This window comes from Styela clava, chromosome 4, assembly GCF_964204865.1.
Source record: "Styela clava chromosome 4, kaStyClav1.hap1.2, whole genome shotgun sequence".
Taxonomy (NCBI): Eukaryota; Metazoa; Chordata; class Ascidiacea; order Stolidobranchia; family Styelidae; genus Styela; species Styela clava.
This window is the reverse complement of record NC_135253.1, coordinates 9,735,503-9,751,332: the sequence shown is the minus strand read 5'-3', so window position 1 is coordinate 9,751,332 and position 15,830 is coordinate 9,735,503. Positions and strand designations below refer to the sequence as shown.

Genomic DNA, 15,830 nt, shown 5'->3' with positions numbered 1-15,830 from the left:
CAAGATAGTAATTGGCCTTTCGGTTTGGACGATTAAACGAAACGACAGCAGATGGGACAACACAGCAGTTAGCCCCTACGCTGTACTGACTATGCCATTATTCACCGGATATTGCTACAGTTAATTTGTAGGACAGAATATTTAATTCCGCGATTCTACAAAATGAGCATGGTTTGGTTTAACAGATTTTGTCATAAACAATTATGAGCGCGCATTGGTGTCCAAACTGACAAAAATAAGATCAATTTAATGCATTCTTGTACCTCGACTATTGGGCGGGAACGAAAAAAAGCTTAATTTTTATTTCTAAAACATGGCCCTAGCCTTATTCACTGGATCGACTCAGCAGCCAGAATAAAACGGTAGTTGTGCGAATCATGTTATGATGAAATTTTGAGATTGTAATTTTTAGAAAATTTCATTTGACACACAAACCAAAACTTATACTCAATATATTGAAAGTAATATTTGTATGTAGATTTTCCGAAAAAAATACAATATATCATTTATCTATACTATAGACATCTAAATTGAAAAGCTTTCAAATGATTTGGTTACATACTTGCTCTTCAGACATGATAGGCCTCCATCTCACTCAGTGATGAAAAGCTGGCACTTGACGAATTTCTTTTGCTACAATGATAAATTGTTCTGTCAACTTTCAAGCAGTGTTTTAAAAAGCTGAAAATCAATATATATGTCATGATTTTGTGCAAGCCAATTCTAAATTTGAGTTAAACTAAATTTCGTTGGGCCAACTATGTCATTAGGTAGTTAATTTAGACAAATGTTATTTGACAGAGACACTGCAAAGCAAAAAATAGACGTTAGTTTCAATAAAATACGTAACGGGTAAATTTCGACATTAGATTTCATAAAAGCCAAACTTTAAATATTACAATAAAAATATTAAAATAAAAGTAAAACACCCAATGAACTTTTATAACTGTTTCATGGAGTATATGACTAATTACCTCTGATCAGTAACTTGTAAAATTATCACATTGTTCACGGTGGGGATCGGAAACTGGGGATCGCTATTCAGCAGAGAAGCGAGCAACGAATTTTAGGGGGCGCAAAGGGTACACCAGTTTGATACAAGGTACTATATTAATAGTACTATTTCGGACTTCAGCTTTAAAACACAATTATTAAAACATGTACAGAATCTAAATCTTAAATTTCGATAGAATGCACAGGATCAAATATACAGCGTAACAATGTTGGCTTGCATCGAACTATTTAGCCTTTTAAACGTGAACGTGGGTTGTACTTTTTTGGAATTTTGATTCGAAAGACAATTATTAAAACTTGTGAAAATATAAATCTTACAATTTCGAGGGAAAACACACGATCAAATAAGTGGCAATTTTGATCGCAAGACCCGAGACGCGGTGCGCTTGCATCTAATTGTTTAGCATTCTAAACGAAAACAGTGGTGTACAGGAATAAAATAGGCGTCGAAAGTCAAATAAAATGTTCAAATGATATTTACTTGTAAAATTCCTCGTTCGTTGCTTTGTGTCTTTGAATCTACAACCTTTAATAGTTTTGCATCTGAAAAAAAGTTAAAATATTGATAAATAGACTGTCGCAGAACTGTAGCTAGCATATTCAATGAACAGCGGGACTGAATCTATCAGATCTTCTGCCAACGCTTCAGCCACGTTTTAAAATGACATATTATTAATTATCCATTTGGGGTTAGGAATGATTTAAAAATTGAATTCCCAGCGCAATCTGCATTGGTAACTTAAACTGGATAATTATTAATTCTCTTATTTTGAACGTTGATAGGGTCTTTGTACAAAGATCCAATCTATACAAGGCGATCCGGTAGTATTCGTACCAAGATGGTGCACAACCTGAACCCTAACCAGGTACACATACTGTGTTCAGGTTGTGCGCCATCTTGGTACGAATACTCTGGGAGCACCCTATACACAATAAAATATGAAAGGGAAAAGGCTACGGCGAATCTCTAATAAACCATTGATTTTGCGCTACATTTGCGAAAGTTTTGAAAGTTATGCATTACATTCATGTAAATCTTGTCCTGTTGAATGCAGCTTACGTAGTGACGTAGATCAGTATATTACGTTTAAATTTCTTAATATGATAAGTCTATGTATTGTCATATAGCCTTTAAGTTCAACCAGTTTTGAGGAAACGATGGAACCCGTTCGATACAAAAGAGAATCACCCACCAATCTACACTTCTGTATTTGGTTAATAATTCCAATTCGTATAGGCCCGAAAACCTCTAATTTACCACTTATACAATAGAAAAATGAAAGCAATGGAATAGCAATGAAAACAATAAGTTTAAAGAACATTTAGCTCACCTGAGTATTGTTTCGAACTCGCTGTCATAACCCAACAGTCAGCTTGTCCATACATTCTACACAAAATCAAACCTTATCCTACGACGAACATTTGTGACTGCGATGTCGCTTGTGGCTTCCCGCGCACAAATATTTGACGAAAAAAGCTAACTAATTGTTGTAATCAAATATTTTCAACTGATTACTCTAATTACTTCAGGTTGCCGTTACGATCCGATCACGCTTCTAAGGCGTGATCTCAAAGTTGCAGAATGAAGATGACGGTTGGGATTTGCTTCATACATTTTCTAGTCGCATAATACCTAGTTCATAGTATTTCCGGGGGTGTTTATCTCGGTGACCATACATGTGAACCCACGTATATTTGAACCCACGTACATTTGAACCATGTACAAATATCCGTAAAACAAATAAATTTCCATAAGTGCAATAGTACGCAGATGCAATTGTCGTGGGTTCAGACGTACGTGGTTCAAATGTACGTGGGTTCAAATGTACACGGGTTTAAATGTAATGAAACAGTTTATCTCAGATCTCCACATTTTTACATCAGTGACCGGAGCTTAGTACAAAGAATCCAGCATTTCCATTATATTTGTCTGTTTTGTTTTTCGAGTAAACGCGCACGTGGATATCATCAAAAATGTAACCTTCCCTCCACTCCATGAAAGAATAACGGCGTGTTTAGCGTTATATCAATGCATTCTCTAAATTGACGTACAAATCTTAGCTCATTGACTTTCGCAGTCAAGAATGTTTTCATACAATAACGTGACGGCGATGTCCTTAAAAATGGAGTCACAATGGGTCGTTGTTTCGATGCCTACTGCAGGGCTACTCAACTATTTTTATCGAAGGTCCGCAAACAAAACTTCAAAATTATTTAGGTCCGGTCTTTCCAGAAATGATATTTTGGCCTCCTTAAACGGGCACTTCCTCGACCGACTAATGGTTAGTAGCAAATTAAAATTGTTTATTATGGTGTTATAGTTCTTTTCGTATATATTCAAAACTATGAAAGTCATTGTATAATAGGAATTCAAAAACTGGGGCTAATGATCCAAAATAAATAATTAGGTGCGGTCCTGGCCTACAGTAAAGGTAACCACGGTTCTATGTAAAGTAAATACGATAATTGACTGCTCAAGACAAGTGCATACCGACGACAACGACTGATTCACATATTTGGTGTTATGAAGCTCGTGAAGAGGTAGACTGCTATTTACGGAGCCCCACAATAAGAACGTAACAAAAACAAATTGTTACTTACAGATTAATATTAATGAGTGATTTGAAAATACGCTATTCAATAACTCGGATGTATTTGCTTCTTCTTAAATTTTATTAATGTCATTTTGAGTAAACGAATAGTTCGCGGAGACTCTATAGTTCTGTATGAAGCAATTTGAGTCTGTCTCTACAGTAGACCTCTTGGTAAAAAGCGATCATGATACAGGTATGTACGCCATAAAGAACAATCCTGAGATTTCGTCATCCAGCGTAAGGGTATAGACGTATTTAATGTGTTTAGTATCTATGTCAGCCAGTGCACTGCAGTTGACTACGTTCGCGTTGAGTGGCGCATCGTGCTAAGCCTTAGGACTACGCTTGATTTCTAACCTAAGATTACCCCGCTTAGATTCGCAGGTTCAAATCCAGTAGGGGATAATTTAGTACCAGAGGATTGCTGGCGACTTACTCCCACTATCCCTACCCTAAGCTAGCGCTTCCCAAACTTTTTTCGCCCCGGAATATTAATAGTTTTTATGATGTAATTTCAGTTTTTGCTCTACTTTCGCTTGAGGCACATAATATGCAGCACCTACGCCAAATGGATTTTTCGAACCGTCAGTAAATAATGTACATAGTCTCGATAGTTTTTCGTGTATATGGTCAAGAAATGACGTTTGAAGTATTGTTGGTGAACATGTTGTACCATAAATCTTTAACGTTGTATCAATTTGCGGTGGCTTTATTACCCAGGGAGGAATCTTGAAATTGACATCTTTTGCAACAAAGAAGTTGGTAAAAAAGCTGTTGGTTGTTCTCATAATAAACGTTGCAAATGACGGTTTGTAAGGAAAATATTCTTCCCACGACTGTTTGAATAATTGTGCTGTAATTTCGCTGTCACGAGGAATCATTCTGCATTTGTAATGTAGACATTTTCTATAATGTATAATATGTAAAGGCATTTCGTTACACTAGGATTGTAACGCTATAATAGGAGTACTTTTTAATGCAACCAAACATTGTGATTGGATTACAGCCAGTTTCCGCAATATAGTCGTTGTTCTTATTGTTCCTGATCTTGTTCTTTGACACGTTTTTAAAAAGTCGCGTTTCTCTTTGATTACTGGACCAATTGCTTTGAAATTTTCAGTAGTTGAAGATGAAATTTTTTTCTAGAAGGCTATTACTTTTATTAGTTTCAAATATTTCTGTGAGCTTCATGAGATTCGTATTTATTTTGAGCTATGACGTCATCAGAATTTGCCACCATGTGGCTATTCCGCGAACATTTCAACGATATATTGGTCAGCAAAGTCGAGAGATTTTTGATAAGGTAGACCAGGGTGGTCCAAACTCTGTCATGCTGATCCATTCCGTGCGGCTCACAGAACAATTTTAGCGTATATTTGTATGTAATGAAGTAACGTTTTTTTTTAGATATTGGGATCCCGAAATTCAAACCCTTTTTCTAACCCTTTGTGCCAAAACACTCCTCTGTTTACAAGCATCGGCCATGTGACAGTAGTGACGAAACGCAGAGCCGACTTAACACCGCGTAATCCAGTTTTTTAGCTAGGTCCAGAAAACAAGCTTAGACTGACTTGGTTGGTATTTGACGATGTCACTAAGCTTGCTCACGCTGCAAGTTTCTAAATTACTCAATATAACAATTCGTAATAAAATGAGTGTCGCAAGAAAGGTGACATGAGAGAACACGGCGGAAATGTACTTCCTTGCCCATCACGCAGTGTCTGGTTTGATTTCAAGTAATATCTGTCACCAAAGAATATAATTTGAAGCGACATTAAACGCGAGATGCGCAAAATACAACGGTAATTCTCGGAAATTAACTTTAAAATATCTGAAGGCTTTATATATCTTCTTTAAACGAACGCCAACCATGCAACCTAATAATAGTCTGATTAGAAGATCTCGTTGTTTAATAAATTTAAAGTAAGTAAACTCGCGATATTTTGATCACTTTTGGGTTTTCTCCGACTTGCGGACCGCGAGACCTCGTCAAAAGTTTTTGCGGTCCTTCAACCTAGCAACCTTGAACCACTCTGAGGTAGACTACTAGGTACCGGTAAAATTTCAAACTACAGTTGTGACTTGTATCCTTTGTCATTTCGATTCACGTTGAGACTGGAAGCATGAATCTTTATTGTCACACTCCCTCAGGATTAGAGCTCAACCGATATTGCGTGTTTGCATATATATAATATCGGCAGTAAACGGCCAATATATATATCGGCTATATATAACAGTTAAAAAACCTGAAAAGGTTCGTAAAGGTTGTTTTATTTACTGTTGGTTTTGATTATTTTTAATGGATAATACACTTATGTGGTTTATTGTTCTTATAATTAAATTACACATGAGGGGGCACCAAAGTCTTCAGTGCTTAGGGCACCAAAGAGGCTTAATCCGCCCCTGGTTGTACGCCACGATCTTGCAGCATTATTTCCTGATTTGCGTCTTGTTGCCATCAGTTTGCTACTTTTACCAACGACAACTGCAAATGTTGAGAGGTCTTTCTCCACATTGAATAGAATACTATGCTCGGAAAGAACTCGTCTGCGACCCGACCACGTCAACGAACTAATGAGCATATCCATCGAAGGGCCCGCCTTACCGGATCCAAGAGAATCGCCAGAAGAAGAAATGAGCGCATTCAACTGTTTTATTGATAAGGTCGTCGTTTATTACAGCAAAAAACCCCGACGTTCTTGATTCATCTTTTCAAATTACCGATATTGATTATGGCGCTATCATTTTTTTACTGAGCGTCACGAAATTTTGAATTGGTTTTCTGTTTTAGTTGTTTAAATTTTTTCAGTATTTCTACTCATCCGATATTTTTCTTAAAATTCTTACATCCCAGACGTGCAGAGTAACTCAATGTGTATGTAAATAGGCGAGATTGGTTTTATTGGACAAGAAGTGTACCTATGAATAGTTTTCTTATATTGTTGTTTTTGGCACGTTTCTTGTTCTTATTGTTGTTGTTCCACCCCCTATATTTGGAAACACCCCCCCTAAAATGGAAAGCTGGGGAACATACTGCACATAATACATTGAGAACAGTTACCAAAATAACACGATCTGACCGCAAGGGAAATTAACGATTTTACTAGCTAACCGTAAAGAAAATTAACTAGAATACGAGCTAATGTTAAATACACTGCCGCATGAAAAATTAACAAAGAACAGATGTTTTACTTGGTGACAGCACATTTGAACCCACGTACATTTGAACCCGTAAACTGCACCCAGAGCATTTGCGTCTGAATACTTTGCAATCACCGACATATGCACCCATACATTTCCACCCATAGATTTTAGCACTCGCATATAGATTGCACCCACAGATATTTGAACCCATGCACATTTGCACACGCGGACATTTGAACCTATGTACATTTGTATCCACAAACATTTGCACCCATACACATTCGAACCCACGTACATTTGCACTCATGAACATTTGCATCCACGGACATTTGCACACATGTACATTTGCATCCATTAACATTTGCACCCACGAACATTTGCACCCATATACATTTGCATCCATGAACATTTGCACCCATGTACATTTGCATCCATGAACATTTGCACCACGAACATTTCCATACATGTACATTTGCATTCATGAACATTTGCTCCGACGGATATTTGCACCCATACATTTCCACCCATAGATTTTAGCACCCGCATGTAGAATGCACATTTAGTATGCAGGTGCAAATGTACGTGAATTCAGAGATAATGAAACCGTTTTACTTCATTCATCGGCATCCTGTTATAAATTGTGAATTGAAAAAGCCCGTAGATTAAAAAAATAACTACATTTTGTATCCTCTTATGGATGTAAATTTTACATGCTCGTAGACTTTAAAAGAACAACATTCTGTATTCTGTTAACGGATGTCACATCGAATGCCGGATTGAATGTTAGAAATTGAAGGTGTTAACTTAGAAATGCTATCGAGCATAACGCACTGTATAAAAATACTGCGAGAAAACTGGTTATTCGATAAGTTCGACGGGATGTGGTGGTATGCACCTTGACACATAAACGAAGGGCGGGCGCTGAACCGTGCGGAAATTATTTCCAGTCTAAACGCTCTATCACAATATTAGTCTTTGTCCAGTCCAGACAAATCCCTCCAAATTATCCCCGTCTATTCAATCGACCTTAGTCATTCAAAATAAAAGTGACGTAAACAAAACGATTTTAACTTTAGCTCTTATGGGGAATGTGATCACCCAACGAGCATATATACAATGAGTGGAAACTTCCAAATATTTGCTCATTAATCCATTGTGCCCTGCATTTTCACGTCGTCCAGCTAAATGGTTCGTTGCATATGAAGAAAGCACATCGTTCGCTGCAAAAATCCCTGGTTTCAGCTGGGTCGAGTGCGAAATTGGCCGTATTGAGGCTTTTAATTTTTCGATTCGTGTTCGGTTTTGGGTTTCGAAGTATGGTACGTTGAAAGCATACTAACTATAAGCATGTGCAATACATATCTTAGGCAGAAAACGTAGCTACAGAACAGAATATGAGTACGGTTATTGCTGTATTTATTCATTGATATAACATGGGACTTACATATTTATCCAGGGGGAGAGGAAAGCCGAAAGCCTAATAAATGGCGAACCACGGCCTCTCCAAATAGCTCTGTGCTTCATATGAACCCCCAGGCTGCCTGGACTTTGTGAGCTATTCGTATACTTATTAAAAATACTGATTTTAACTATAAATTACTCAGGGATATCTTGCCATTGAAATTTAAAATTTGCCATTTTCATGTCTTGTGAATTTACACAAAAAAATTGTTTTTTATTTCATTATTTAGAGTACATTTTGTTATCATTTATGATTTTTGCAAGTATATTATTTAATTTTAACGATGCTTCATATATATAGATACTGTTGATTTGGATGCAATTATACTTTTGTGTAATCAATAGTGAATATAGAATTTGAACAAGGGTCGCAGCCAAGATTTTTCCAACGGGGTGAGGGGCATACAGTGAAATTAAAACAGTGCGCCAAAAGTTCAATTCACGACGGCATAGGCGTGTAATAAATTAAAAACAATGCGTCGTTCACAGCGAAATTCCACAGTCACGTTTAGCTCGCCTCTATTTTCTTGACGATGTTGGTGAATATATACAAAAACACGCTCGCGTATAGCGCCGATCGAATCATGAAATGTGGAAATTTTACTTACAATTCAGTGCTAACAAAGTTGATTTTTTATTGTCACTTATTGATTATTTACATGCGCCGTGATTAGTGGTGGGCAAACCGTATTTTTTTTTTTCTATAAAATTATTCGAATATTTTAACGAACATCGGCGAAGATGTTAAAGACAACTATTAAGGAATGTATTCACAACAAAAATTAATTTTATTCTGATTTTTATCTTCTGTGTTGGATTTGTATCACAGTCACGGTCCCAATTTTGAGCAAACAATATTATCATTACTGACCCCGGGATGCGATATTTGTGGGTAGAACTTCTTATCCCTTTCCTTTCCCATGGATAAATATGTACCTAAATCCCATCCTATAATCAGAAATAACCGCACTTGACTTCATATTCTGAGCTATAGCTAACAGATATGCATTCCCAATAAGCATATGCTTGTAGTTAGTATGCTTCAACGTACCATACTTCGAAACCCAAAACCGAACACGAATCGAAAAATTAAAAGCCTCACTACGGCCAATTTCGCAACCGGCGCGGCCGAAGCAAGGGATTTTTGCAGCGAGCGATATAATTTCTCCATATGCAACGAACCATTTAGCTGGACGACGTAAAAAATGCAGGGCACAATGGATTTATGAGCAAATATTTGGATGTTTCCACTCATTGTATATATATATATATATGCTCATTGGATCAACAGAGCAAAAATTTGCATTTTTTGTAATTTTCTAGTCATCTTTCATTGTAGACGTGTGCAGTCTTGAGGATAGAATATTTTTTATATACATTTTGACATTTTTATCATGATAACATAGTCAAGATTTTTGATAAGCGTTCATTGAAATTATAATGAGTGTGGTTTTACGCTGGCGTCTTTCTCACTATACCATGACATTCTGCCAACGCGTTGTGGTCTGTGAAATATGCGCCAGCGTGTTTCTTATTATGTGATAACAGAATACCGGGACCACAACATACCGTGTTTGACGTTTAAAGAAAGACTTATATTAGTTAGTGAAATTTAGCCGAAATGGCAGTCTGTTCACGTATGCAGTCAGATTCACTTTCCTTAATGGCTTTGCGCATATCCTACCAGTACAGCGAGCGACTTTTCTCTGAAGGCATGCTGACATGTTTTTTTTAACATAGTTAGGATACCGGTACTGTACCGTTATTTATTGTAATAGGTTGATAATTTTTTCTTTGATTTTGTATACAACTTATCCTATCGGGACCTATTTGCTAACATTTCCGTTATGATTTAGTTTTAACCCCTTTCTGCCCTTGGTACGGTACTGTTAGTTTAAATTAAATAACACGTCAGCATGGCTTCAGTAGATGGTTGCTAACTGAACAGGTATAAATGCGTAAAACCAGTAAACAAACGCGAGTGAAATGGTATATAGATAAAAGACTGTCAATGCCAAACGCTACCGGTACCCAAGGCGTAAAAAATGCAGGGCACAATGGATTTATGAGCAAATATTTGGATGTTTCCACTCATTGTATATATATATATATGCTCATTGGATCAACAGAGCAAAAATTTGCATTTTTTGTAATTTTCTAGTCATCTTTCATTGTAGACGTGTGCAGTCTTGAGGATAGAATATTTTTTATATACATTTTGACATTTTTATCATGATAACATAGTCAAGATTTTTGATAAGCGTTCATTGAAATTATAATGAGTGTGGTTTTACGCTGGCGTCTTTCTCACTATACCATGACATTCTGCCAACGCGTTGTGGTCTGTGAAATATGCGCCAGCGTGTTTCTTATTATGTGATAACAGAATACCGGGACCACAACATACCGTGTTTGACGTTTAAAGAAAGACTTATATTAGTTAGTGAAATTTAGCCGAAATGGCAGTCTGTTCACGTATGCAGTCAGATTCACTTTCCTTACTGGCTTTGCGCATATCCTACCAGTACAGCGAGCGACTTTTCTCTGAAGGCATGCTGACATGTTTTTTTTAACATAGTTAGGATACCGGTACTGTACCGTTATTTATTGTAATAGGTTGATAATTTTTTCTTTGATTTTGTATACAACTTATCCTATCGGGACCTATTTGCTAACATTTCCGTTATGATTTAGTTTTAACCCCTTTCTGCCCTTGGTACGGTACTGTTAGTTTAAATTAAATAACACGTCAGCATGGCTTCAGTAGATGGTTGCTAACTGAACAGGTATAAATGCGTAAAACCAGTAAACAAACGCGAGTGAAATGGTATATAGATAAAAGACTGTCAATGCCAAACGCTACCGGTACCCAAGGCGACATTAGCGCTGCAGTTAGCGCGCATATTTCACAGGTTGGCAGAATGTCATTGTCTAGGACCCTAGGTGGAGTGACGTCAGCGGCTAACACCACGTCCATCAAAATTTTATTGTACGATTATCGAAAAACTTGACCATGTTTATCGTCAAAAAAATATGAAAGAATTTTTAAAAATCACTCTATATTTAAAACTGCTCACGTTTACAACAAAAGATAACTAAAAAATCACAAAAAAAAAAAAATTTCTGCCCTGGTGATCACATTCCCTATAAGAGCCAATGTTAAAATTGTTTTGTTTAAGCCACTTTTATTTTTGCTTGTAGGATGGGTTTTGAATGACTAAGGTCTATTGAGACAAGCAAGCTGAAATCCAAAATCCCACAATACGCAACTTTTCAAACACAAGAGAATTGAAATGTGTCGTGAAATTATCAAGCATTTGCTCACCACAAAATATACAATTGAGATGTCAGATGGATCCAAATAGAGATGGAGGTTTTCTAAAAAAACACACTATAATCGCTAGAAATTTGCCGCATAAAATACCCAACATGCAAACCAATTATATTGACTACCAACTGTTTTTAGCCAAGGTCAACAACTAAATCGAATCTTATAATCATGTAATTGCCGACCACTGAAATAAACATGAACAAATAAGCACTACAGTAACAGTACTGAACCCTACAACATTAATTGTGTGAATAAAAACAATTCAAATATTTTCATCCAAATAAGACTTCTACATAACTATAGTAAGATACAATGAAATACAGTAAACTCACCTAGAATGTGTCACAAAAACAATCAAAATGCTGGACAGATTTACAAACTGCAGTTTAATAATCACGAGTTCAATACAGCAAGTATCAAACTATTGGCAAAGCTAAATAAGCATGGAACAAAATCATAATTAGCCGGGCAGCCCACTACTTTAATGACGTACTGACGTATGTATTATCAATATTATTTAATACATGTCTTATTTGTCTGCTTGGTTTGGAGAGGAGTCTTTTCAGAATTGTTCACGTTTGACCGGTGGTATACTGAGGTTACTGCCATAAGCATGGGGAGGGAAACCACAGAAGCAGTTAGAGGTACCAATATTGCAATAGTCTCGTTAAAAGTCTCCATCAAAACTCTTTCCACCATAATGAAAATACTCTGGAATACGAGCACAGGTATGTAATGAGCACACATCAATGTGACTTTCTCTGCAGGATAGGTAACCTCTGTTAAATATTCCACAAGAGTTACTTCCGAAAATCCACGCAGTCCCATCGTTAACGGATACAAAAATATGAGCGCTTTCAGACTCTTGAAATGATGTGCAAGTAATATAGAAATGCAGCTTGGTATAAGTCCAGCAATAGCTTAACATAAAATGAAGTATTTTTAAAGTTTAGAAAACTCATTAGTTTCAATTGAATCGCGTTCGAGATAATAATTTGCATTCCCTCTCTCATTCACATGTGGGGGTGGGCAAATTACGGCCCGTGGTCCGGATCCGGCCCACCGAAGTGTTTCATCCGGCCCACTTGTGTTTGTTGAAATTACGAGTATAGTTATTATGGATAAAAATTTACGATGAAAATAAAGTCATGATTGTTACCCCGATTGTTACATTGTGCTACTTATTATTACATAAAGCGTTAGCGTAATCTATTATCTGCTACTGGCCCACTCAGAAAGAATCGCCCACCCCATAGAGTGCTGTGATAAAAACGAAAAAGACGTACGTTCCAGCAGTGCTTTATGATTTTAACACCACGAATCAATGCGAAATGACCTAATTCTATATGTATATTATCACAATTTATACGCCAGGAATGAATATGTATATATATACATAGGGTTACCATATTTTGTGGCCTCAAAGCGGGGTGCCTCCAAAGACCATAGCCGTGATTTTTTTTTTCAAATTTACCGATTTTACATCAAGGCGATACATTTAAAACCATCCCGGCTGTCTTCATTGACCATATTGGCATCGAGAGTTCATGCGCTGTCTGACTAAATATCGGTTACAGTTCGAAAATTAGAAAGGAATTTATATAAACGTTGAGCATCCTTTTGGCGTGAGGGGCTCGCACGTAACAAATTGTAGCCAATTATCCGCCAACATTCAACTAAACAAACAAAACCATGCATCAACCTTCAGTAAGTAAGCTACACAGCAACATCAGTATCGAGTACATGCTAATTGGTAATGTTTGAACATTATGCTGACTGGCTGAACGCCAAAGCGGGACTTTTGGCTGACCGGTCAGGACGCCGGGATAAGACACTGAAAACTGGGACTGTCCCGCCTAAAACGGGATGTATGGTAAGCCTATATATACATCAACTATATATACATGCTTTGAGACCAACGGACAAATTTATTGCAGCCTGTTTAGACCTGTAACAATTGTTCTTTAATGTATACTTACGCAAAGCACTAAATAACTTGTAACGTCCAAACCGATCCACTAGCGGCCCAGCTGCTACGGAGAAAAAAACAGCAAGCATATTGCCTGCAATTCTAATTGTTCCTGTGAGTGACTCTGGAACATCTGGAAACGTTTTCTTTAGTGACGATGAGATGAGAACTTTAGTCAATGCAAAATAAGATGTGTCAAGAGACACTATAATTGTTATCAAAACAAAGTTAATATTTCGATAATGTGATGCAGTTTTTTTCAGGCTTTCGAGAATGTTTTCCATACTCATTACAGTTTTTTTTTCATTTTTTTCGTTCAAAATTTTTTCTTGAGATGCACTTGGCGGACTTGGTGGGTGATCTTTCGCATATGAGCAGACAAATATGACGCAAATTAGCAAAAACAATGAAATAATTCCAAACCTATTGCAAAAACATTTCGAACTTTGTCAGAATCAAACTTTCCTTTCGAACTGTCGAGTACGTCATTCAATAGCAAGTGATATAGCAGAGATGATAACATTTGACCAGCATGAATTGCGCTGAATTCGATCGCAATTGACGTCCCGACTTCCTTTTCAGAAAACCAGTTTGCTGCCAAATTTACCGGAATGACGTATGATATTCCTGCCGAAATTCCGATGAAAATTTGTCCCATCAGAACGAAATAGTAGAAGTCGCTAAAAAAGATTTGACATATTTAGGAATTCGAGAATATATATGTATTTTTTCAAATGTCTGAAAAGCGGGAAATTATTGCCATTGTACAACACTCTTTGTCTTAATTCTGGCAAAAATATACCGAAAACAAATTATATATTCAACATGCTCTAATATATATGCTATGATTAAAAATTTAAAATTGCAATCACAGATGATCAATAATTAGAAATAAAATATTGTGGTGTGGTGTGTGATGTTCGAGATCATACAATTTATCTTTTAACTAAGGTTTCATATGAATCCCATATTAGCTTTCATACTTATGTAGAAATCCTAATGTCACCGTTATTGAGCCCAAAAGTCCAGCAATTGTCAAAATGATACACTGTGCTCGAACTCTGATATGATTGTGAAATAATGCCATGACAACTAGAACGATGGATCCAACCAAAAACGTGGCACTCGGTAGCAAGTCAACTGAAGATGGTGAAATATTGAAGTATCTGGCAACTATGTTGTTGACGATTCCGTAAGCACATGATGAAAATTCGCTTGTGAAGATGGCAAAGAAAACAACAGCAACAAAGCACCACCTAATTCTGTACAGTGTATATTCCATTATAATATCAACGTTTCCAAAATTTTAATCTGAGAATCAAAATTGATATTATAGGATACGAAGTATACATATGAATAGTTTTGCTAATTTGTTATGGTTGGTATTGCTGTTTTAAGAGAAAATATTTTCTCCGCAAATATTGAATCAAAGAAAGTCGAATTATAATAGCTTACTTCAAACGAGGTAAAGTCCCAACGACACAATTATCTTTATTTTCTATCTTATTTAATTCCTGTGTTAATCCCGATATTTCTTGCTCCAAACTCTTTATTGTAATTGATGGAAGCACTTTTCTACAACATAAAAGCACTTTCATTTGAGTTTTGTTTCCATAGTTTTGCTGTCTTGTTCATAAAATTACACAATTTGTATATAACATGTCATTAGTGACATGGGCCTACGTATTGTATTGCAAACAGTAAGTCAAAAAAGAAAATAACTAAAAAATTAAATAAAAATTGAAGCATTCCATAATAGGGTTATTCTACTTCTGGGCTCACCAGTGGCGTAGCAAGACTCTCGTGAACCCCCCCACGATTCCCTGGCATTGTTAGGTAACAAAACGATTCGAGCAGAACTAACATCAACGTTATAAGCTGTGCATTACTGGTTTGCAATGCAGCTTTTGGTTTTGCGGCTTTAATTTATAAATTTTAACCGCTTGAACCACTTTGCGCTGTGGGCCCTTCCGCGACCGCGGGGGTGGATGCTACGCCACTGGGGCTCACCTCGAAATAAAAAAATTTAGATTCTCTTGAGACTATGTAATTCCGCGCACTCACAACTGCAGTCACAGTTTGTGTACATTCCTATAATCTTATGAAGTAGAATTTTACAATTCCACACGTACCAACTGTCTGTAAGATAATACGGATGACTTGTATTCTTTCTTATATATAACAATAAAAGTCATTGCCGGAAGATTGACCTTGACAATACATAATAAATTTATTTTTCAGAGTAGCACGAGCGGAACTGTTTACGTTCGGCGAGGCATTGCAGCATCTGGAACATAAAGTTTAAGTGATCTCTATC

The 15,830-nt window shown here is 36.7% G+C and overlaps 1 protein-coding gene and 1 long non-coding RNA gene across 4 annotated transcripts; both read right to left on the bottom strand.

Moving 5' to 3' along the window:
* Positions 1-543: 543 nt before the first annotated feature.
* On the bottom strand, positions 544-2,412 carry LOC144421995 (uncharacterized). The gene is made up of 3 exons (XR_013475080.1): positions 2,346-2,412; positions 1,496-1,557; positions 544-681 (listed from the first exon to the last, which is right to left on the bottom strand). It is a non-coding gene; the product is annotated as an uncharacterized LOC144421995 (long non-coding RNA).
* A 9,285-nt stretch (positions 2,413-11,697) lies between these two features.
* Positions 11,698-15,174, bottom strand: LOC120325896 (uncharacterized). Of its 3 annotated transcripts, none has more exons than XM_039392071.2 (5): positions 14,969-15,071; positions 14,497-14,824; positions 13,937-14,193; positions 13,524-13,682; positions 11,698-12,464 (listed from the first exon to the last, which is right to left on the bottom strand). In XM_039392071.2, the coding sequence occupies exons 2-5, from the start codon at positions 14,793-14,795 to the stop codon at positions 12,058-12,060; spliced, it is 1,122 nt and encodes a 373-aa protein (XP_039248005.2). In that variant the 5' UTR covers positions 14,796-14,824; positions 14,969-15,071; the 3' UTR covers positions 11,698-12,057. The 3 variants fall into 3 exon arrangements, with proteins under 3 accessions (XP_039248005.2, XP_077967991.1, XP_077967992.1); XM_078111865.1 differs by having other exon boundaries at positions 11,698-12,323; XM_078111866.1 differs by lacking the exon at positions 14,497-14,824 and having other exon boundaries at positions 14,969-15,174.
* Between the last annotated feature and the right edge of the window lie 656 nt (positions 15,175-15,830).